Raw genomic sequence first — 24,360 nt, 5'->3', positions numbered from 1 at the left:
GAAAGATGTTGCAGCTAAATGATTGGGTGAGGTCATGGAGAAATCAATGAATATGAAGTGCAATTTTGAACAAGTAGGAATTTTGCATGGAATGAACTACACAGCACCAGCAAGCAAGACAAAGGACAGGTTCTAGAGGCATTAATGGCTGGAATACATTTGTGCTGCATTGGAGGGGAGGTAAACACAAAGTTAAGCAAGGGTTAAATAAGCCAACATGATAACAGACAGGATATTGAGCTTGAAGCTAAACTCAAAATCAACAGGTCACCCAAGTTATAAGATTCTGCATAAATTAACTGCAGATAGGAGAGTGGAGTGAGGTGAATAGGGTTTTAAATGTTTTGGCAGAAGTCAAATAATGGCTTTGGCGTTACCAATAATTATTATTCTTCACCTGTTAAATGATGCTGGACAAGCAATCTGTTCGCACAAAGGCTATGAAGAAGTTAAGTATGCTGGGGAGAGATACAGCCAAGTATTATCACATTAATATAGAAAAATTCACCAGTGCTTCTGAATAATATTGCTGAAGGACTGCATTTTCCTTTGCCCCTTTGGAGTACTGCAGAGATGATACCTGGGATTTCTGAGGAGCAGTATCATTAGAAATATTTGGTGACATGGAGACAGACAAGGACACTGGATTTAAGGGGGAACTGTGTTTGGGCTGTCAACAGTGTTAAATGCTGCTAAAGGACAAGGAGAATAAAATACCATTGTTACAGTCAAGGCAATCACTAGGGACTTTGACTGCCTTCAGCAGCATTCAGTGCTGTTGTCAGGGTGCAAGCAGAATGGGAGGGATTTGATCAGAGAATCATGGGTGAAAATGATTGGAGACAATTTTGTGTGTTTGGATCTTGGATGCGAAATGGAGGTTACAGATAGATAGTTGTGAAGAAAAAAAACAAACATCAAACAGTTGAGGAAAATGAATAATCTTTTAATTTCTGGTGTCTGTGACAATCCACACTCTTATTCGATCAGAACATAATTATTCTTTAAATCAAATCAGGAATAATCAAAATTTGGAGATGTCGGTGTTGGACTGGGGTGTACAAAGTTAAAAATCACACAACACCAGGTTATAGTCCAATAGGTTTAATTGGAGGCACCATCTTTTGGAGCGACGCTCCTTCATCAGGTTCGAGCAGATGAGAGACTTAAACAATCAAGGTATCTTTCAATGTATAATTTCAGTTACATTACACTGTAAACTTTTGCTATAAATCCTGTTTCTTACAATTGTGTACTCCACAACCACCTGATGAAGGAGCAGTGCTCCGAAAGCTCGTGCTTCCAATTAAACCTGTTTGACTATAATCTGGTGTTGTGGAATAATCAAAGGAATTATACATTGAATTAACTGTCAGATGAATTGATATCCACATGTATGTATACTACAAATATCATGCTCTATATTTCTTTTCTGGCTCTACATGGATCAACATGGTTTGGAGGTGTGGTTATTTCGACTGTCTCTTCTGCAAGATACAACTACATTTCCAGAGCATCAACGTTTCTAACATTAATATTTTCCTTACCTCTCTTTTGCAATTCTGAGAAGCAGAGATCACAAACTCTTGCAGGTCGCTTTTTAAGGTAATCCAAATTAAATTTGTTTACTGAGCAGGCTTGACAAACAATCTGAAAGATAAAACTACGTCACACACCGCTCAACAAAACTTTACCTGTCAGAATAATGTTTTTAAACTGAATAAAAAGTTACAATTTGGTTCAGGTCTGCAGAAAATCTGATGAAGCTTATATGTATGAATATCCCAAAAATAATCAGCACTAGTAAATGAGCAATTCCACTGAGTTGGTGTTAGGTCATTACCATCTGATTTTAACACTGGAATCAAAGGAGTAATGCATAAAACAGATGCTAAATTTTTGTTTCCACTCAATCATGAAGTAAATGTTCCAATTTAGGCTACGTTCAATAAATTATTTATAATCTTCAAAAGATTTACTTGCATAGTCAAGCTTGGTCTTTTTCCTTGAACTGAAACTTAACTTTATGCAGCAAATATTTGAAACAGTACCACTAAACAGCAAATACTGACCAGCAATCAGAGTACATGCCAGAGGTAGCAAGGTTTCCCGAAGTGGGTGACAGTGGAGATTATGAACAGAGTCCTAGTGGTTGCAGTAGCCTGGCTGTCAGTTTGGAAATGCTCATTTCGGAAATGTTCGGAAGGACTCATAACAGCACACAAACCAACAGCCACTCTCAGACAACAACTCACCAGGATGAAGGACCTGATACCCAGCATGAGCAAAACCAATGTAGTGTACAAAATCTCATGCAAGGACTGCACAAAACACTACACAGGACAAACAGGAAGACAGCTAATGATCCGCATCCATGAACACCAACTAGCCACGAAATGACACGACCAGCTATCCTTAGTAGCCTCACAATCAGATGACAAGCAACATGAGTTCGACTGGGACAACACTACTATTATAGCACAAGGCAAACAGAGAACTGCCAGGAAATTCCTAGAGGCATGGCATTCATCCACAGATTCAATCAATAAGCACATCGATCTGGACCCAATATACCGGCCACTGCAGCGGACAGCTGGAACTGACAACCGGAAGCGGCAGATACAAATCACTATAAATGCTGTAGGAAACATCACAGAAGCGCTTCACAGGAGGCTCCCAAGCACTGAGGATGTCACCTAGACAGGGGACGAAACGTCTGCAACACAAATTCCCAGCGTGGCGAACAGAACCACAACAACGAGCACCCGAGCTACAAATCTTCTCACAAACTTTGAATGTCTGAAGATATTGAATCCTGCAGAGGTTATGTGCCCTGACAACATTCTGGCAATAGGATTGAGACCTTTGCTCCAAACTAATTGCACTCTTAGCCAAGCTGTTCAAGTACAATTACAATTGGCATCTACCTGACATTGTGGAAATTTGCAAAGATATGTCCTGTGCACAAAAGCAGGACAAATTCAAAATCGGCCAATGACCACCCCATCAGCCTACTCTCGATTATCAGTAAAGGAATGGAAGGGGTTGTCAACAGTGTTATCATGCGATACTTCCTTGACACCTGACCTTATCATGTCTTTGGCCCAAAATGAAAGAAGAGCTGAACTTCACAGATGAGAGAACATCAAAGCAGCGTTTAGCAGATTACAGCACCAAGGAACCTTAGCAAAATTGGAGACAATGGGATTCAGGGGAAAGCTTGCGTGTTTGGAGTCATAGCCAGCACAAAGGAAGACTGCTGCAGTCACTGAGATCAAACATCTCTCAGCCCTAAGAGATCACTGCAGGAGTTCCTCAGGGGAGCATCCTGGGCCCAACCATCTTCAGCTGCTTTGTCAAAGGTCTCTCCTTCATTAGAAGGTCAGAAGTGAGGATGTTTGCTGATGATTACACAAAGTTCAATACCATTTTGGACTTCTCACATATTGAAACAATCTGTGTCCATATGCAACAAGATCTGGAACAACATCAGGCCTGCACTGATAAGTGATAGGTAACATTTACACCACCCAAGTGGCAGACGACAACCATCTCCAACAAAAGAAAATCTAACCATCGCCCCTTGATATTCAATGGCATTACCATCACTATCAACATCACAGGGATTAGTGTTGACTAGACTCCAAACTGGACCAGCCATATAAATACTGTCCTAAAAAGAGTAGGCTTGGAATTCCTTAGCAATTCACCTCCCCAACTCCCCAAAGCCTGTGCACCGTCTGGTAGGTACAAGTCAGGAACAAAATGGAATACTCCCCACTTACCTAAATGCACAAGAAGCTTGACACCATCTAGGACAAAGCAGCCTGCTTCATTGGCACCATCCATCACTTTCATCATTCACTCCCTTCACCACTGATGTCCAATGGCAGCAGTGTTTACTGTCTAAGAGATACAATGCAGCAATGCAAAGGCTCCTTCAACAGCACTTGTAAATCTGAGATCTCTACTACCTAAAAGGACAAGGGCAGCAGACACAAAGGAACACCACCCCCTGCAAGATTCCCTCAAAGCCATATACCATCCTGACTTGGAACTCTTATCACCATTGCCTCACTGTCACGGTGTCAAAATCTTGGAACTCGCTTCCTAATAGCACTATGGATGTTGTTACATCCCAAGGATAGGAACCATTCAAGGCAGTCACTCACTACTACCTTCTCAAGAGCAATTAAGATGGGCAATAAATGCTGATCTAGCTGACATCCTATCATGAAAACAAAGTTCAATGATGGTGCATATACAACCATCTGAGGGAAACAGTTCCAAAGATTCATAATCCTAAGTGAGGAAATTTCTCACAGTCCTAGATAATTTCCCTTTGTATTGAGACTGTATCTTCATGTTCTCGATTTGCCAGCCAGGGAAAACAACATCTTCCTACCTACCTTATGAGTCCCTATAATGAGATCAATTCTAATTCTTCTTTTTGGATCCAATGTGTTCAGCTTGTGCTCACAGGGTAATCCTCTCAGTCTATGGACAAATCTAGTGGAATTTCACTATACTGTCTCCAAGGCAAGTATATCCTTCTTAAATACAGAAACTCAAAAGTCCATACAGTATTCCAAGTACGGTCCTTCTGAACCCTGGACAACTGTAACAAGGTTTATTCTTGCATTTCAATCATTTGCCTTATTTATTTGCATACTACCATCTCAGGTTTCTTTTTGAGAGAAACTCAGGTGCACTTGTACATCCTCACGTACAAATTTCATTCAATTGAAAAGATATTTTTCTTTACTATTCTTCTGAATAAAATGAAACATTACATACTTCACCATATTGTATTCCATCTATCTCCTTGTTGCTCACTCACTTATCCTGCCTACATTTCTTTACAGCTCTTTGTGCCCGCTCTCCATTAAAGTCATATGTGGTCCCATCAAGCAACTTTGCAGTTCTCTCTCGTCATAACCTGCCAATTCTTCCTGTCCATGTTCAAATCATCTGTTCACATAATATATCCAGCTCCACAAGCCTTTACCTTTTGTGTGATACCTTTGGAAATCTAAGTATGCTACATCTGATGGTTCCACTTTACCCAGTTAAATGCTTAAAAAAGGAAATAAATCTATCAAATACAATTTCCATTTCTCAAAACCGCAATGACATTATCTTATGATACAATCTTTTTTTCAGAAAGACCATCATCAGGAATTCTTTGATATTGCTTTCCAGCATTCTCTCAATGTCTGATAGCAGACTAATAGTTCCCTGTTTTCTCTCTTCTCCCATTCTTGTACAGCAGTGTTACATCTACTAAACTAGAAACAGGTGGGACCATTCCAGAGTCTAGGGATTTTTGGCAAACCATAACCAGTACATCCACCATCTCCATAGCTCTATTTAGAATTGATTAGATTACTTAGTGTGGAAACAGGCCCTTCGGCCCAACAAGTCCACACCGACCCTCCAAAGAGCAACCCGCCCAGACCCATTCCCCTACATTTGCCCCTTCATCTAACACTATGGTGTAATTTAGCATGGCAAATTCACCTAACCTGCACATTTTTGGACTGTGGGAGGAAACCGGAGCACCCGGAGGAAACCCACACAGATACAGGGAGAATGTGCAAACTCCACACAGACAGTTGCCTGAGGCGGGAATTGAACTTGGGTCTCTGGTGCTGTGAGGCAGCAGTGCTAACCACTGTGCCACCGTGCCGCCCCAAAGATTCAAGAATCTGGGCCATCAGATCCTGAGGATTTGTCAGATTTTAGTCCCCCAGGAGCTCAGAACATAGAACAGTACAGCACCGTATTAGCTATTTGGCCAACCTTTTATCCTACTCTAAGATCAAACTAACCTACATACTCTTCATCATCCGACTGCCTATCCAAGAGTCGCTTAAATGTCCTGAACATATCTGACTCTACTACCATTGCTAGCACTGTATTCCACGCACCACCACTCTCTGTGTAAAGAACCTACCTCTGACGTTTCCCTAAACCTTCCTCCAATCACCTGAAAATTATGTCCCCTCATGACAGCCATTTCCACCCTGGGAAATAGTCTCTGGCTATTCACTATATCTACACCTCTCATCATCTTGTATACCTCTATCAAATCACCTCTTATCCTTCTTCACTCCAATGAGAAAAGTCCTAACTCCCTCAACCTTTCTTCATAAGAATGCCCTCCAGTCCAGGCAGTATCCTGGTAAATCTCCTCTGCACCCTCTCTAAGGCTTCCACATCCTTCAAATAATGAGGTGACCAGAATTGAACACAATATTCGAAGTGTGGTCTAACCAAAGCTTTATACAGCTGCAGCATAACCTCGCAGCTCTTAAACTCAATCCCCGTGCTAATGAAAGCCAACACACCATACGTCTTCTTAACAGCCCTATCAATTTGGGTGGAAACTTTGAGGGATCTATGGACGTCGACCACAAAATCCCTCTGTTCATCCACGCTGCCAAGAATCCTGCTTTTAACCCTGTAATCTGCATTCAAACTTGACCTTCCAAAATGAACCACTTCACACTTTTCCAGATTGAACTCCATTTGGCACTTCTCAGTCCAGTTCAACATCCTGACAATGTCCTGTTGCAACTTACAACAGCCTTCCACATATCCACCACTCCTCTAACATGCATGTCATCGGCAGACTTACTAACCCACTCTTCCACTTCATCAAAGTCATTTATAAAAATCACAAAGAGCAGAGGTGCCAGAACAGATCTCTGCAGAACACCACTCATCACCAAGCTCCGGGCTGAATACTTTCCATCTACTGCCACCCTCTGTCTTCTATGGACCAGCCAATTCTGCATCCAAACAGACAGATTTCCTTGTCTCCCATGCCTCCTTACTTTCTGAATGAGCCTAACATAGGGAGTCTTATCAAATACCTTGCTAAAATCCATATACACCACTTCCACTGTTCTACCTTCATCAATGTGTTTTGTCACATCCTCAAAGAATTCAATAACGCTTGTAAGGCATGACCTTCCCTTCACAAAGCCATGCTGATGAGCTCTAATCAAGCTATGCTTTTCCAAATCATCATAAATCCTGTCTCTCAGAATCCTCTCCAGTAACTTGCCCACTATCAAACTAAGACTGACGAGTCTGTAATTCCCAGGGTTATCCCTTTTCCCTTTCTTGAACAAGGGAATAACATTTGCCACCCTCCAATCATGTGGTACTGTTCCAGCGGACAGTGAGGATGCAAAGATTATCACAAAGACGCAGCAATCTTTCTCCAGACTTCTCATAGTAACCTTGGGTATATCCCATCTGGCCCAGGGGACTTAGCTATCCTCCTGTGTTTCAAAATTTCTAGCACATCCTCCTTCTTAACATCAACTTGTTCAAACATATCAGCCTGTTAAACACTGTCATCACAAATGACAAGGTGTCTCTCACTGTGAATACTGAAGCAAAGTAATCATTAAGGACCTCCCCTACCTCCAGGCACAAGTTCCCTTCACTATCCTTGGTGGCCCTACCCTCACTCTGGCCATCTTCTTGTTCCCCACCTCAGTGTTGAACACCCTGAGGTTTTCCTTAACCCTACACACCTAGGCTTTTTCATGCCTCCTTTGAGCTCTCCCAAGTCCATTTTTTAGTTCCTTCCTGGCTACCTTGTAACCCTATAGAACCCTGTCTAATCCTTGCTTCCTCAACCTTAAATAAGATTCCTTCTTCCCAGGTCATCCAAGGTTCCTTTGCCCTACCATCTCTTCCTTGCCTCAGTGGGACAAACCTATCCAGCACTCGCATCAAGTGCGCCATAACAACCTCTACATTTCTGTCATGCATTTCCCTGAGAAGATCTATTCCCAATTTATGCTCCCCAGTTCCTGCCTAATAGTATGATAATTCCCCTCCCCCAGCTGAATACTATCTGCTCCTATCACTCTCCATGACTATAGTAAAGGTTAGGGAGTTGTGATCGCTATCACCAAAATGCTCTCTCACCATGAGATCTGACACCTGACCTGGTTCATTGTCAAGCACCAAATCCAATATGGCCTCCCCTCTAGTTGGCCTATCTACATATTGAGTCAGGAATCCTTCCTGGACACACCTGATAAAATCTGCTCCATCCAAACTATTTGAACTAAGGTGGTTCCAATTAGTATTAGGCAAGTTGAAGTCACCCATGACAACTCTATTACTTCTGCGCCTTTCCAAAGTCTGCCTCCCAATCTGTTCCTCCGTGTCTCTATTGTTATGGGGGGGGGTGAGGGGGCCTATAGAAACTCCCAATAAAGCGATTGCTCCTTTCCGTTTCTGACTTCCACCCATACTGACTCAGTAGACAAACCCTCCTCGACAACCTCCTTTTCTATCTCTGATTAGCAAGCCACTCCCCCACCTCTTTTACCTCCCTCCCTATTCCTTTTGAAATACCTGAACCCAGGAACATCCAACAATCATTTCTGCCCCTGTGATATCCAAGTCTTCATAATGATCACAATGTTGTAGCTCCAAGTACTGATCCATGCTCTAAAGTTCATCACCCCTATTCCTGACACTACTTGCGTTAAAAAAGAGTCACTTCAAACAATCAATGACTGCAACTTTGCCCTATCAATGGTCTATCCTTCCTCACAGGCTTTCTGTACGCTGTATTTGCCTGTTCACAAGTTACTCCATTCTCTGATCTGTAGCTCCAGTTTCCATCCCCCTGCCAAACTACATTAAGACCCTCCTGAAGAGCTCTAGCAAACCTCCCACCCAGGATATTGGTACTCAGTTCAAGTGCAAGGTGTCCTCCTTGGACAGGTCCCACCTTCCCCAGAAGGTATCTGAATGATCCACAAATATGAAGCCCTCCCTCGCAGCTCAGTAGCCACGTGTTCAGCTGCACCCGCTCTCTGTTCCTAGCCTCAGTAGCCCATGGCACCTGTAGCAATCCTGAGATTACTACTCTGGCTTGTTCTGCCTTTTAGCTTCCAAACTAACTCTCTACATTGACTTGTGAGGTCCTCATCCCATTTCCTAGCTCGTGTACCAATTCTTCAGGCTTCTCACCTTCTCCCTTAAGAATTTTGTCAACTCGATCAGAGACCTCCCTGACTCTGGCACCCAGGAGGCAACATACCACCCAGGAGTCTCGTTCCACACCACAGAATCTCCTGTATGTTCCTCTAACTATTGAGTCTCCTATCATTATCACTCTCCTATTCACCCCCCTTCCCTCCTGAGCCACAGAGCCAGGCTCAGTGCCAGAGACCTGTGGTTGGCTCTCCCCCACAGTATCCAAAGTGGTTGACTTATTATTGAGGGGAACAGCCACAGGTGATCCCTGTACTGATTGCCTATTCCCTCTCCCTCTCCTGATGGTCACCCAGCTACCTTTATCCTGTAACTTAGGTGTGACTACTTCCCTATAACTCCTATCTATCATCCCCTCAGCCTCCCGAATGATCCAAAGTTCACCCAATTCAAATTCCCTAACGCAGTCTGTGAGGAGCTCGAGTCTGGTGCAATTCTCGCAGGTGATGTCAGCAGGGACACTAGTGGTGACCCTTACCACCCATATTGTCCAAAAGGAGCATGCAACTGCCCCAGCTGCCATCCCCTCTGCTCTCAATTGCCAAAAAAGAGAAAGAAAAAAACACTTCCTTACTTTACCAACCCTCCACACTGTTTTTTTTGATTTGAGGAGGAGGAAGGATGGGAGACACCAAACATGTGGTGTTTTGGGTTTAGCCACTGCCCATGCCCAAGTATATTAGTTCACTTACCCAGCTGTCCTTGTGTCCACATCTGCTCCTGTTCAGCCTTAGCTCTGCTGATTCACAAGGTATTTAATATTCAAACTTATTCAAGCTTCTCCAGTACTGCACCTCTGCTGTTATTAATTACCTGAATTACTTCACTCTTTTTAGCCCAAGCTATCCTCTATTTCATCTTCAATGGGAAAAACAGGCAAAATATTTGTTCAGTGTCTCTGCCATTTCTTCATTTTCCATGACAATTTTGCCTGTCTCTGCTTCCAGGGGATTAACTTTTATATTAGCTACTCTGTTATTTGTATTTGTAAAAGCACTTATAATATGCATTTACACTTTTTAGCTTATTTATTTTCATATCCTATGTTTTCCTTTCCACCAACCTTTCATGGCCTTTTGCTGGTTCTGAACAACTCCAAAGATTCAGACTTAAAATTTTAGCAAGAATAATTCGAATTTTTTTTAACTTAAATCTAATACTATAATTAATACTATATTAAATCTAATACTATAATTAACTTATACGCCAAGATGGTTCTTTATTGCAGATTTTGTGTTATTTAATGGGATTTATTTTAATTGACATGGATTGTTCAAATGTTTTCTATTGTTTATTTACCACCATGTTTTTTGATTTATTTATGAAATAAACCTTAGCTTACTCTTCCTACACACTAATGAAACTAGCATTGTTTAAGCTTAAGATACTTGTTTGGGTCATAAGTTGCTCTGAATCTTAATAGCATTTAATTGTATTATGACCATTATTATCCAGTGAATTTATTTTTATTGTGAAATTATATTTAGTGCTTCCTTATTAATTTAAAATGGCCTTATCCTTATAGATGGATCCTCAGCATCTTGCTGCAGAAGAGAGTTACAAAACGCATTTACAGTTCTCTGGTCCTAGTGGTCTGAGTTTCTACAAGTCCATCCCAACAAGAGACAACCTGCAAGCCCACCACTTCTTGAGTGGGCACATTCTGAACTGGTTGTCATTCAGTCTAACTCTCTGCTGCCTATCAAAATATGCTGATACATACAACAAAATATATGACTCCACTCATGTTCTCCAAATAAAAGAAGTTGTGAATGGGAACCTGTATGGGCCCACTATGTTTACCTTATTGAAGGATTCACTGAATATTCTTTGTTCTAATCCTATATGAGCTGACCTTCTTAACTCTTTCTCAAGTACATTGATGACGAGAGGGATGCCACCTTTTGCTTTGGTTGAAAGATGCCTTCAGCTTTGTCTCCAACTTGTAGCCCCATCCTCACCTTCACATGGCCCATCTTTACCTTCCCTTTCTCAACATTTTAAAATTTCCATTTCCAGTACTACTGAATGGTTACTGACCGGAAACATGAACTTGGTTTCTCATTTCACAGATGGTGCCACAATTGCTGGGTATTTCCAGCACTTGTTTTCTGCATCAGATTTTCTGCATCCACAGTATTTTACTTATGTAAGAATTTTGAACTATGTTTATGCAATTACATTTTTTTGTATTAAAAGTTTTGCCTTATGCACGGTGCCAGCTTACCTGTGAAAGCTAATGGAACAGTCTAAAATAGCAAACTGTACACCTGATGGAACTGCATAAACTTAATGGAAATTCCCACATCCAGGTTACAAAGCTATCATTTAGAAAATAATCATTAGAATATAATTTAGAAATTATTACAATGCCTTCTGAAGGCACTGCGAGAACTAGAAAAAAAAATTGTACCTCAATAAAAGATACAAAAAGTAAGAGTCAAAGCAACATAAAATATGCAATCAAACACTAACCTTTCCACATGCTCTACAATGATGTCGCCTCCAAGTAAGTGTAAAGTCACATGTACAAATCATGCACATGGTAGCCCGAGGATCAGGGATCCATATGGGTGCCTTCGTGCCCAGGGGTGTATTTAGTTCTGGTTTGTCTGGTTCTTCCTAAAAGAAGAAAGAAGTTCACAATAGCACAGAAACTAAAAAGGAACTGAATCATCCACATTACCTGCAGGCTGTTGCAATATATTGAAATTAAATAAAAAATATTTTCTACTTCTTTTAAAACATGTACGAGAATGTGGTATTAAGTGGAAATTTAATGCTTCCTGAATCATGAAAAGGAAAACCAAAGGTTATGAAAATCTAAGAAGCTCTGGCACAATTTTAAATAACTAGTACAACAATCCAAGATATAAGAGCGCATTATGAGATTTCAGTTCTACACCATAGACCTCTGCCTTGGCCTGAAACTAAGGTGTGCTCCATTATAGATTAGGTATTTATTTAACTTTAATTGAGACACAACAAGGGTAAAGAGGAAGGATCAGGTCTTAGTTCTCAAAGGTTCAATCCTTTAGTTATCCCTCATTGCTCCTCTGTTGGTTAAAAATAAATGATTAGGAAAACATTTTTAAAATTCATTCACAAGATGAGGATGTTGCTGACTAGGCTAGCATTTGTTCCTCATCCCTAATTGCCCAGAGGGCAGCTAAGAATCAACCACTTTGCTGTGGCACTAGAATCACGTGTAGGCCAGACCAGGTAAGGATAGCAATTTCTTCCTTAAAGGACATGAGTGAACCAGATGGGTTTTTCTGATAACTGGCAATGGTTTCATAGTCATCAGTGGACTCTGAATTCCATAATTTTATTCCACCATCTGCCGTGGAGGGATTCAAACCAAGGTCCCCAGAATATTACTGGGTGACTGAATTAACAATCCAGTGATAATACCACTAGGCCATCACCTCACCATATGCTAGGCCATGAGGTTGCAGATTGTGCTGGAATACAATTCTGCTGCTGTTGATTAGATTAGATTACTTACAGTGTGGAAACAGGCCCTTCGGCCCAACAAGTCCACACCGACCCTCCAAAGAGCAACCCACCCAGACCCATTCCCCTACATTTACCGCTTCACCTAACATTACGGACAATTTAGTTTGGCCAATTCACCCAACCTGCACATTTTTGGACTGTGGGAGGAAACCAGAGCACACTGAGAAAACCCACGCAGACACGGGGAGAATGTGCAAACTCCACACAGACAGTTGCCTGAGGTGGGAATTGCACCCAGGTCTCTGGCGCTGTGAGGCAGCAGTGCTAACCACTGCCACCATGCCACCCATTCCTCCCACTGTGCCACCATGAGGCCCACAGCACCTCATTGATGTCCAGCCTTGAGTTGCTAGATCTGTAGGAAGTCTGTCCCATTTAGCACGGTGATAGTGCCCACAAAATGATAGAGCTTATTCTCAATTTGTAGGTAGACTTCATCTCCTTAATGATTGTGCGGTGGTCACTCTTATCAATACTGTCATGGACAGATGCATCTGCAGCTGGCAGATTGGTGAGAAAGAGGTCTTGTTTTGGCTCCCTCACCAAATACTGCAGACCCAGTCTAACAGCTCTGTCCTTTAGGACCCAGCTCAACCAGTAGTGCTGCTGCTGAGCCACCTCTTGGTGATGGACATCAAAGTCCCCCATTCAAAGTACATTTTGAGCCCCTGTCACCTTCAGTGTTTTCTCCAAGTGTTATTCAACATGGTGGAATTCAACTTGGAGGAGTACTGATTCATCTGCAGAGTGAGGGCAGTATGTGGTAACCAGCAGGAGGATTCCTTGCCCATGTTTCTTCTGAAGCCATGAGATTTCAAGGGGCTCAAAGTCAATGTTGAGCACTCCCAAGGCAACTCCCGATGTATTCCACCTGTACGCTGGTGGGACACGATATATCCAGGGATGGTGATGGCGGTGTCTGGCACATTGTCTGTAAGGCATGATTCCAGAGAGTATGACTACGTTAGGACATTACTTGACTATTTTGTGAGACAGCTCCCCCAATTTTGGCACTCGCCCCCAGATGTTCCTAAGGAGGACTTTGCAGGGTCGTCAGGGCTGTTTCTGCCATTGTCTTTTCCAGTGCCTGGTTCAATACAAGGTGATCCAGTTTTTTGAGACTTCATAGAAATGGCCGGTTAGGCCAGAATCAACTACACTGCTATAGGGCTGGAGACACATTTAGACCAGACCAGATGCAGAAAGCAGATTTCCTTCCCATTGACAATGGTTTCATGGTCATCAATAGATTCTTGATTCCTGACTTTTTTTTAAATTGAACTGGCAATATTTGAACTCAGGTCCTCAGAACATTAGCTGAGTTTCTGGATTAATAGACCAGCAATAACAATGAGACCATCACCTCCGCCCCCGCTCAGCAACACAACTCTTCATAGATTCATGCCCATTGAGCATGTACCACCAAAAATATATGTCTACCTACACTACCCCCATTTTACTGCAATAGGCAAGTCATGAAGCCCTCAATCACACAAAGCTATGACATTTTAAGTGCTCATCCAAGTATTTTTCTAAAGTAGTGAAGTTACCCCCTTACACCAACTTACTCTCCCAGACAGTCCATTCCAGATCCCCTCCATCCTCTTGTTAAAGGAAGTTTTCCTCAAATCCCCTCTGAACCTCCTGCCTTTCACTTTAAAATTATGACCCCTTGTTTCTGAATCTTTGAGTAAGGGAAACTGCTGCTTTCTATACACCTTCTCCATGCCCCTCAAACTCAAAGACCTCTATTACAAACCCCCCCTCAATCTTCACCACTCCAAAGGAAGCAACCCAAACTTATTTACATCTGAAATGCTCCAACTCAGGTAGTGACTCTCCTTTGATTTTTTTATTTGATATGTCACCACTTCTTATTTTCTACATCCCTCTATTCCCCTTCTCTATTTCTCTCTCTACCACAATATCTCTTTCTCGAACCCCCTAAGTCTGACCCCATCTCTGTCTCTGTCTCTCTCTCTCTGTGACCGCTTTTTCTCTATCCCTTCTCTCTATTTCACTCTGTTTATCTATCTCTAGCCCATCTTTATGTCCCTCTTGATCTATCCTTTATCTCTTTCTTTCTATTCAACTCTCTCAACATCCCTCCCTTTATCTCACAATCCATCTATTCCTCTCTCTCTCTCCGATACCACCACGACACAGTGGCCAGCTGCAATTGGAATGAGGCCATTTCCTGTTTAATGTCCATTTATGCATTATGATTTCAAAAGATCACATAAAAATTTCCTGTATTGACATACCTCTGAAAATATTAACATATGAAATATATTAATGTAAGAAATGGCAGAGAACTCAGGATATTTGGAGATAAATTCTAGTTCTGTTCATTTTTAATGTCTTTGGAAGATTCTGAAAGTATCCAGAGCACTGCGATGACCAGAATAATTACTAAGAAACCATACTTTTCTTTCAGAATACTTCAATAAAGAGGTAGAACTCTTAAAAATTACTCAACTTGACACTTGGTCAAAGAGTGCAATATACTGCTCGATCCTGATCTCACTGACAATTGTGGTAAAAAGTTCACCATGTAATTTCTTTCTACAACAAAAGCAGGCCATTTGGCCCATGGGACCAAAAACACAAACTATATTATTTCATGTAAGACCATTTAGAATTCTCTCATCATAGATGTCTGAAAGAACCCTTTTAACCTCCTTACAGATACTCAAACTTCAATGAATAGTCAACACTCTCTCCATGCAAAAGCTTCTTGTTCAAGAGGCATAGCTGCATCAGTTTATTTTCAGCAAATTTCTACCTCATTTAGTGCTATTTCCTTGAGTTTATGTCTCTTCCTAAGACCTTTAAAATGATTTATTAACTTTATTCACTTATTACTCAACATGAGTTTGATGACCTCATGTCTTCTATAGGATTGTTTGATGTTGTCCTCTGGCACCTCCACTCTACTTGAGTTTTCCTCTCACTGATTTCTGAGCACTTTAGCATATCTACTAACGTTACTTAAGTCAAGGGCCTGAAGAAGGGCCTGTGCCCGAAACGTCGAATCTCCTGTTCCCTGGATGCTGCCTGACCTACTGTGCTGTTCCAGCAATAAAGTTTCAACTCTACTTAAGTCAAGGACCTCTTATAGAATATAGAACAGTACAGCACAGAACAGGCCCTTCAGCCCATGATGTTGTGCCGACCATTGATCCTCATGTAAGGTAAACCTAATGTATGAACCCTCAAATTTCTGTGACCATATGCATGTCCAGCAGTCTTTTAAATATCCCCAATGACTTTGCTTCCATAACTGCTGCTGGCAACGTATTCCATGCTCTCACAACTCTCTGCGTAAAGAACCCGCCTCTGACATCCCCTCTATACTTTCCGCCAAACAGCTTAAAACTATGACCCCTCGTGTTAACAATTTCTGCCCTGGGAAAAAGCCTCTGGCTATCGACTCAATCTATGCCTCTCATTGTCTTGTATACCTCAATTAGGTCCCCTCTCTTCCTTCTTTTTTCCAATGAAAAAAGTCAGAGCTCAGTCACCCTCTCTTCATAAGATAAGCCCTCCAGTTCAGGCAGCATCCTGATAAACCTCCTCTCTACCCTCTCCAAAGCATCCACATCTTTCCTATAATAGGGCGATCAGAACTGGACACAGTATTCCAAGCGCGGTCTAACCAAAGTTTTATAGAGCTGCAACAAGATCTCACGGCTCTTAAACTCAATCCCCCTGTTAATGAAAGTCAAAACACCATACGCTTTTTTAACAACCCTGTCCACTTGGGTGGCAATTTTAAGGGATCTATGTACCTGCACACCAAGATCCTGCTGTTCCTCCACACTGCCAAGAATCCTGTCTTTAATCCTGTACTCAACTTTCAAGTTCGACCTTCCAAAATGCATCACTTCGCATTTATCCAGGTTGAACTCCATCTGCCACCTCTCAGCCCATCTCTGCATCCTGTCAATGTCACGCTGCAGCCTACCACAGTCCTCTATACTGTCAACTACACCTCCAACCTTTGTGTCGTCTGCAAACTTGCTGACCCATCCTTCAATCTCCTCATCCAAGTCATTAATAAAAATTACAAAGAGTAGAGGCCCAAGAACAGAGCCCTGTGGAACACCACTCACCACTGACTTCCAGGCAGAATACTTTCCTTCCACTACCACTCGCTGCTTCTGTCAACCAGCCAATTCTGTATCCAGACAGCTAAATTTCCCTATATTCCATTCCTCCTGACCTTCTGAACGAGCCTACCATGGGGAACGCTTCTGTCTGAATGAATTGGATTCTTGTGCTCTTCTCTCTCTGGGTTCCAAAACTCAGTCAACAAACACTCCAGCATCTAGTTCCCAGATGTCATTTAGCTAAAATCATGATTTATTGGAAAAGATATTTTCAGCTCACTGTTCAAAATGACATTGACCCTTTAAAAAATGTCAGACCTTCAGAAAATTGAAAATTCTAACAGTAGTTTGCACCACTTAGGACCCACATTCCCAAATGACAAAAATAAATTATTTATCTTCATTAACAATTCTGGGACAGAGAATTAAATAAGTGATTACATTTTATTTTGTATTCCTGTGTACTAGATTTTAGATATGTACATGGATACCCAAATCCCTTTGGTTTCCTATAATTCGTAGTCTGCCCTAAGCCATTAAGAAACCAATAGTATGAGTCTCTCTTGGATTCATGAACTTATACTTTTCCATATTAAATTCCATCACCTGTAGTTTGGTCCACTCACATATTTGGTCCATGTTCTCTTACACCATCTTATATAGCTTACTGTGCTTCCTTACTTAGTTTTAGCTGCAAGTTTGCATGTACAACTTTCTATACCTTTAACAAAATTATTTACATGTACAGTTGGTTCTGCTATAGCACAGTAGTTCCATCTCTTGCAACCCCATGTTACAAGAAACTTCCGTAATGGCAGCACCATTTAAACTAATGGGGCCGAAATTGCATTATAACCAATACACGCTTTAAAAGTTCATGCTTTAGAATCGCATTTCAGCGAATTCACATTAATAAAATGCATGTTATAGCAGAATGATCTGTACACTGAATAATTGGCGCATCAGTAAGATTCTCAGGGGAAACAATATTAACTGCATTGTCTCTCAGGAAATGTTCCCTTTATCTATCCACTGTTTTATAAATAATTATTGATCCACATCACAAGGTCACCTTCAATTACGTACACTTGCATTTTGACTGATAATAAGATTCAGCATAAGAAATGAAATACATGCACGAAGCATATACAAAACACATAATCCAGGTTAATACTTCAGTGCTACTTTGCAAGTTACAATCCTTCAAGAGAAATTGGAGGCTTCACCTACTCTCAGATGACTAAAACATACCATGGGGTTTTTTTCATAAGAGCTGGGGACAGCCTCCTGGACCCTGGACAAAAATTATCGTTCAATTCAACATCACTGAAACAAATTGAGTCTTTTTTTCAATGCTGTTCTTGGGACATTACTAACCACAACTTGGCCATCACATATCTCTAAATTTCAACATTATACACCTTTTCCCTGCCAGTACTCAAAAAAAGACAACAAGAACATTTATCATCTGTGATTTTCCTTTCACTAAAATCAAACAAGATTTAACTTACCAAGGTCACAATATATTTATAAATGCAAACTTGAGTGAGAGAGAGAAACAAAAAGATCCGATAATGTTAAGTATTATGTACACAAAGTAAAGCAACAAAATTACTGTGGCATGAGGAGCTGGAAAATTACATGGTAAAATGCAAACAATTCTAGGCCACGTGAAATATTGGTCTTCAAGTGGGCAGAAACATTAGTTTTCCCTTAATTACCTTCTGTTACTATCAACGAGTGACTAATGCAGGTATATGAGATCACAAAGTGAACTCAGCATTACAGTAATCAGAGCAGTTAGCGCATGTCAGACAGGAGGGGTGCACATAAATAGCCAAACGCAACCCGTTTTGAACTCTGCTCCTAACGACATTCCTAAAAAAAAGCATGCTAAACTAAACAAAAATCACCTTCCCAGAAGAAAACATCTAATAAGAATAGGTTAACATATGACCCCTTTATTTTTACATTAATTTTCTATTGGCTGCCTTGAACGAAAAAGTCTTCTCACTAGCTCTTACTAATTTGCATTTCAATACCTGTAGGGATGGGACTTAAAGTAACAGAGTCACTGAGATGTACAGCACATAAACAGACTCTTTGGTACAAGTCGTCCATGCCAACCAGATATCATAGATAAATCTAATCCCATTTGCCAGCATTTGGCCCATATCCCTCTAAACCTTTCTTATTCATTATACGCTTCCAGGTGCCTTTTAAATGTTGCAATTGTAACAGCCTCCACCATTTACTCTAGCAGCTCATTCCATACACACACCACCCTTTGTGTGAAAACATTGCCCCTTTGGTCCATTTAAATCATTCCCCTTGCACCATAAGCCTATATCCTCTAGTTTTGACTCCCTCATCCAAGGGAAAAGACCTATATTTTTGACCCTATTCATACCCCTCATGATTTTATAAACCTTTGTAAAAGGTCACCCCTCAGCTTCCAAAGCTCCAGGGAAAACAGCCCCAGTCTATTCAGCCTCTCCATGTAGCTCAAACCCTCCAAGCCTTGCAACATCTTTGTAAATCTTTTCTGAATCCTTTCAAGTTTCACGACAGCCTTCTGATAGCAGGGAGACCAGAACTGCATACAATATTCTAAAAGTGACCTAACCAATGTTCTGTACAGCCATGACATGACCTCTCACCTCCTATAGTCAATGCACTGAGCAATGAAGGCAAGCATACCAAAAGCCTTCTTCATTATCCTATCAACCTGCAACTTTCAAGGAACTATGAACCTGCACTCCAAGGTCTCTTTGTTCAGTAACACTCCCCAGGATCTTACCATTAAATGTGTAAGTCTTGTCCTGATTTGCCTTTCCAAAATGCAACACCTCACATGTATCTAAATTGAACTCCATTTGCCACTTCTCAGCCCACTGGCCCATCTGATCAACATCCCAATGTACTCCGAGGTAACCTTCTTCGCTGTCCACAACACTGCCAATTTTCATGTCATCTACAAATTTACTAACCATGTCATCATCTGAGTCATTTATATAAATGAAAAAAAAAGTAGTGGACCCAGCACCAATCCTCGGTCACACCACTGGCCTCCAGTCTGAAAAGCCAACCTACCACCACCCTCTGTCTTCTACCCGAGAGTCAGTTCTGTATACAAATGGCTCGTTCTCCCTGTATTTCATGTGAGCTAACCTTGCTAACCAGTCTACCATGAGAAACCTTGTCGAACGCCTTACTGAAGATTATAGGGATCATGTCCACTGCTCTGCCCTCATCAATCTTCTTCGGTACTACTTCAAAAAAACTCAATCAAGTTAGTGAAGGACAATTTTCCATGCACAAAGCCGTGTTAACTATTCCTAAATCATCCTTGCCTTTCCAAATACTTGAAAATCCTGTCCCTCAGGATTCCCTCCAATAACTTGCCCACCACTGATGTCAGGCTCACTGATCTATAGTTCCCTGGCTTTTCCTTACCAGTTTTCTTAACTAGTTGCGGCACACTGGCAACTTCTTTATGCAGAGGGTGATATGTATATGGAATGAGCTGCCAGCGGAAGTGGTTGAGGTGGGTACATTAACAACATTTAAAAGGCATTTGGACAAATACACGGATAGGAAAGGATTAGAAGGATATGGACAAAATGCAGGGAAATGGATTTAGCACGGACAGACATTTTGGTCGGTGTGGACCAGTTTGGGCCAAAGTGCCTGTCTCCGTGCTATAGGACTCTATTACTCCTGCTGGTCCCTCTCCCCTTTGAGAATATTCTGTACCTTCTCAGATATATCCTTGATCCTGGCACCAGGGAGGAAACACACCATTCTGATTTCTCGCTGTCTGCCACAAAAGTGTCTGTCTGTGCCTCTGATTACAGAGTCCCCCATCACAATAGATTACTTGAAACCCTTTTTACATTACAGCCAGCCTTGGTATGAGAAACCTGGCTATCTGTGCTACACTCACTTGAGAATCCATTCACCCCTTACATTTTCCAAAACAGCATACTTGAGATGGGGCTAGCCACAAGAGACTCCTGCACAATCTGCCTCCCTCTCCTCCCTTTCCTGGAGGTAACCCATCTCCTGACTTTATCTGCTATTTTTCTGCCTTTCTACAACTGCCACCCATCACAGCCCCGAGCCCTTGCTAATTCCTCATTGCCTTTTTTTATAAATATTTTTATTGAAAAGAAAAAGGGTTTTGGGTTTTTTTTTTACAAAAACTAATACAAAATAGTGTAACCACTTTACAATACAATAGCAACATAGCAACAATATAAATAAAGAAAACAAACTATTAATCTACTCTACAAACTACCAAAACACAGTAAAATATAAGAAAAGAAAAAAACTCTATATAAAGAGAAACTACAATACGATAAGTAACAACAAAAAGGAAAAATAAGAAAAATAAATATTCAAAATAGAATTCTATCAAGTCATAACAAGACAGCTTAATTTACTTTCAATAAAGTTACAACACACAACACACTCTCATTGTAGCTCATTGTAGATCTCCAAGCAGGAGATTCCTCTGGACTCCCAAAGTTTAAAGCCAGCATCTATCAGGGTAGCACGGTGGCTCAGTGATTAGCACTGCTGCCTCACAGCACCAGGGTCCCAGGTTCAAATCCAGCCTCGGGTGACTGTCTGTGTGGAGTTTGCACATTCTCCCCGTGTCTACATGGGTTTTCTCCGGGTGCTCCGGTTTTCCTCCCACAGTCCAAAGATGTGCAGGTTAGGTGAATTGGCCATGCTAAATTGCCCATGGTGTTAGGTGCATTAGTCAGAGTAAAGTGGTTCTGGGTGGTTTACTCTTCGGAGGGTCGGTGTGGACTGGTTGGGCCAAAGTGCCTATTTCCACTCTGAAAGGAATCTAATCTAATCTCTATCAAGCCTGGCTGAAATCCTAACATTACCACTATAGGAGTGAAGGGGGAGGTTTTTTGTAGATTCCCATACCCTATTGGATCATCCGCCAAGCTTTGATTGTATTTAGAACAATCGGGCTTTCACAATGATCCATGACAGTTCTCATCTTATCCATAAACAATTGGTTGATGAGGGGGCATTTTGCCTGGGAAGCCTCGATATCCAACCACATTGATTGTGGATCACGAGAGGCCCAACATATGATAGCAAGGAGCTCAGTTGGTATTTCCTAAAATCTGGGAAATCTAGATTCCCCCCTTCTTTTTTGTGGGAGCTGCAATTTATCTAATTTGATAAGGGACAGTCTATAATGCCAAACAAAGGAACCTAGCCAACCATAAAGCCTACACAGCGCTTACCTCGGCAATATCAAAGGAAGCATTCTCATAGGGTATAATAGGCGAGGGAGAACATTCATCTTGACCAGAGATATTCTTCCCAACCAGGATATCGGGATGTCTTCCCAGTGCCCAAGGTCCTGCCTTATTTTCTCTAACAGATGGACATAGTTAGCTTCATATAACTGGTCAAATACTGGGGTAGTAAAAATGCCTAAGCAGAGAAAACCTCCCTGTGACTACCGAAAGGGGAAGCGGGTTCCATCTGCAAAGTTGGATATGCTGATAAGACCTCCCACTGGCATGGCTTCTGATTTCATAAAATTAATTTTGTACCCTGATCCTAACTCCGGGGCCGTTATACTCGAGTCCGTCCAGATAGCTTTCACCAGCGGTTCAATCACTAATGTAAATAAGAGTGATGAAAGAGGGCACCCTTGATGCCAACCTCTGCCAACACTAAAACTATGTGATCTTATGCCATTAGTAAGTACTGCTACTTTGGGTCATTATATAGCACTGCGACCCATTTGGTAAAAACCTCCCCAAGGCCAAACCGCTCAATTATATCCTCATTGCCTTTAATTGCCACTCCAACCAATCCATGCAATCCAATAGGACTCGCAACTAAACATAGTTCCTGCAGACATAATCATCAGTAACATAGAAACTCTACCTATCTCCCATATCTGGTGAGAAGAAGACATCGCTATACTAAAGGTAAAAGGTATGAAGGGCTTTTGTCCGAAACGTCGATTTTGCTGAAGCTCCTCGATGCTGCGTGAACTGCTGTGCTCTTCCAGCACCATTGATCCAGAATCGCTATACTAAAGGCCATCTTTGCACCTTAACAATCTACAGACCCAGAAAATAGCAGTGTCTTATTGCTATAAAAAACACTGCTCCAGGCTAACTTAGTATCTATGTTTTACATTTTTAAAGTTTAATCAAGAGACACATCTCAATAAAACATTATCAAAAAAGAACCCACTCCACTCACTATTGTAACTTAACAAAATAAACAATAAGGTTACACTTCAAAAAGCCACTACAAAGAGCTCTCCGACACAGGTTTCTCCAAGGTCAGCTGTGAATTTTGCTGTTTGTTGATTTTTTTTAGATCAAATTAGATGTCCAGAGATACTTGAAATCAAACAACACAGGCAGTTAGCTGTTCAGATTCATTGCTGGGTCAGACAGCCGCGAAGGTTTCCTTCTTTGTTAGAATCATGTCCACGTGGCCTTTGTCTGTCATCCTCCTTTTTTAAAGTGCCATTATTTTGCTCTTTTCTCCCCCCACCAAAGTTCTAAAACAATGCAACAGCTTGTAAAACAGTAATTACTGTTCCTATGATTTGAGGAAATCAGATCCAACACTGAAAATATCTCAAAAAAAAACCCAGCTCCTATAACTACAAATTTTCCCCATCCTCCACCTTAGATTTTTAAAAGATATTTGAATTCCTAGAGACTGACATGAAGAGATTTCAAATTGTAAGGCACTAGGAATAACAAACAACAAAACACTACTCCAGAGGCAATGAGTACTCTAAACTACAGAAAAGAAAATCCTTAAGATTTTAGAACAACTAATCATTCCATGTTGCATATGTAATTTCAAGCATGCTTTTTAGAGAATTCAGTCTTTTCAAAGCTTTTCTCAGTTTTTAAACAGTTCAATCTCCCCATTTTACCAAGCAATAGCATCAAGTGCCCAAAGGTTCCCTCAGTCCTCTGAAGTATTAAACTGACATTCATCATTTAACCTGCTCCAGCAATTTCTTCTGGTCTTTCTGGGTGAAGTCTTCCATGTTCTTAAACCACTGAAGATTCCTTGACTTCAATCAGCAAAGAAACTTTCTCCAGCAAAGTCTGGCAGCGAACAGAGAAAGCAGCCCTGTCCTACTGCAGAAATAACACTACTGTTCCTCATCAGTCTTTCTTTTTCCTGTGCAAAGTCTCTGGGAAATAAAGTCTGCTGCAATAAGAACACCTACCTCTGCCTTAAGTTTTCAGATGTTAAATCTAGTATCTGCATTTCAATTACACATGTGTCAGGTAGAACTGATTGCAGTCACATGACCCTCATTAAGTTATTTACCTTAGGTTAATGGGACAGTCCTTAACATAACCATTTTACAAAACGTCACACTCATAACACACAACAAATAGCTAGGCCTTAACAGATAACTTTGCAGCATCCTTGAACACGGGTGAGGTCCCAGAGGACTGGAAAATTGCTAATGTTGTCCCCTTGTTTAAGGGTAGCAGGGATAATCCAGGTAATTATAGACTGGTGAGCCTGACGTTAGTGGTAGGGAAGCAGCTGGAGAAGATACTGAGGGATAGGATGTACTTACATTTGGAAGAAAATGGGCTTATCAATGATAGGCAACATGGTTTGGTTCAGGGTAGGTCATGTCTTACCAACTTAATAGAATTCT

The 24,360-nt window shown here is 41.3% G+C and overlaps 1 protein-coding gene across 4 annotated transcripts in view; it reads right to left on the bottom strand.

Moving 5' to 3' along the window:
• fgd6 (FYVE, RhoGEF and PH domain containing 6) overlaps positions 1–24,360 on the bottom strand; it is a 140,813-nt gene that overhangs the window by 23,605 nt on the left and 92,848 nt on the right. For all 4 annotated transcript variants that reach the window (XR_006315036.1, XM_043713308.1, XM_043713310.1 and 1 more), the window contains 2 exons: positions 11,509–11,655; positions 1,548–1,650 (listed from right to left, as the gene is read on the bottom strand). Coding sequence is in view for 3 of the 4 variants with exons in the window: in XM_043713308.1 (XP_043569243.1) it covers positions 1,548–1,650; positions 11,509–11,655 (250 nt within the window). In the remaining variant the exon portion in view is untranslated. The remainder of the gene's footprint in view (positions 1–1,547; positions 1,651–11,508; positions 11,656–24,360) is intronic.

The sequence above is a fragment of the Chiloscyllium plagiosum genome, chromosome 23, assembly GCF_004010195.1.
Source record: "Chiloscyllium plagiosum isolate BGI_BamShark_2017 chromosome 23, ASM401019v2, whole genome shotgun sequence".
In the NCBI taxonomy this organism is placed as follows: Eukaryota; Metazoa; Chordata; class Chondrichthyes; order Orectolobiformes; family Hemiscylliidae; genus Chiloscyllium; species Chiloscyllium plagiosum.
Note: the sequence above shows the minus strand (reverse complement) of the source record. Positions and strands in the feature narration are given on the sequence as shown.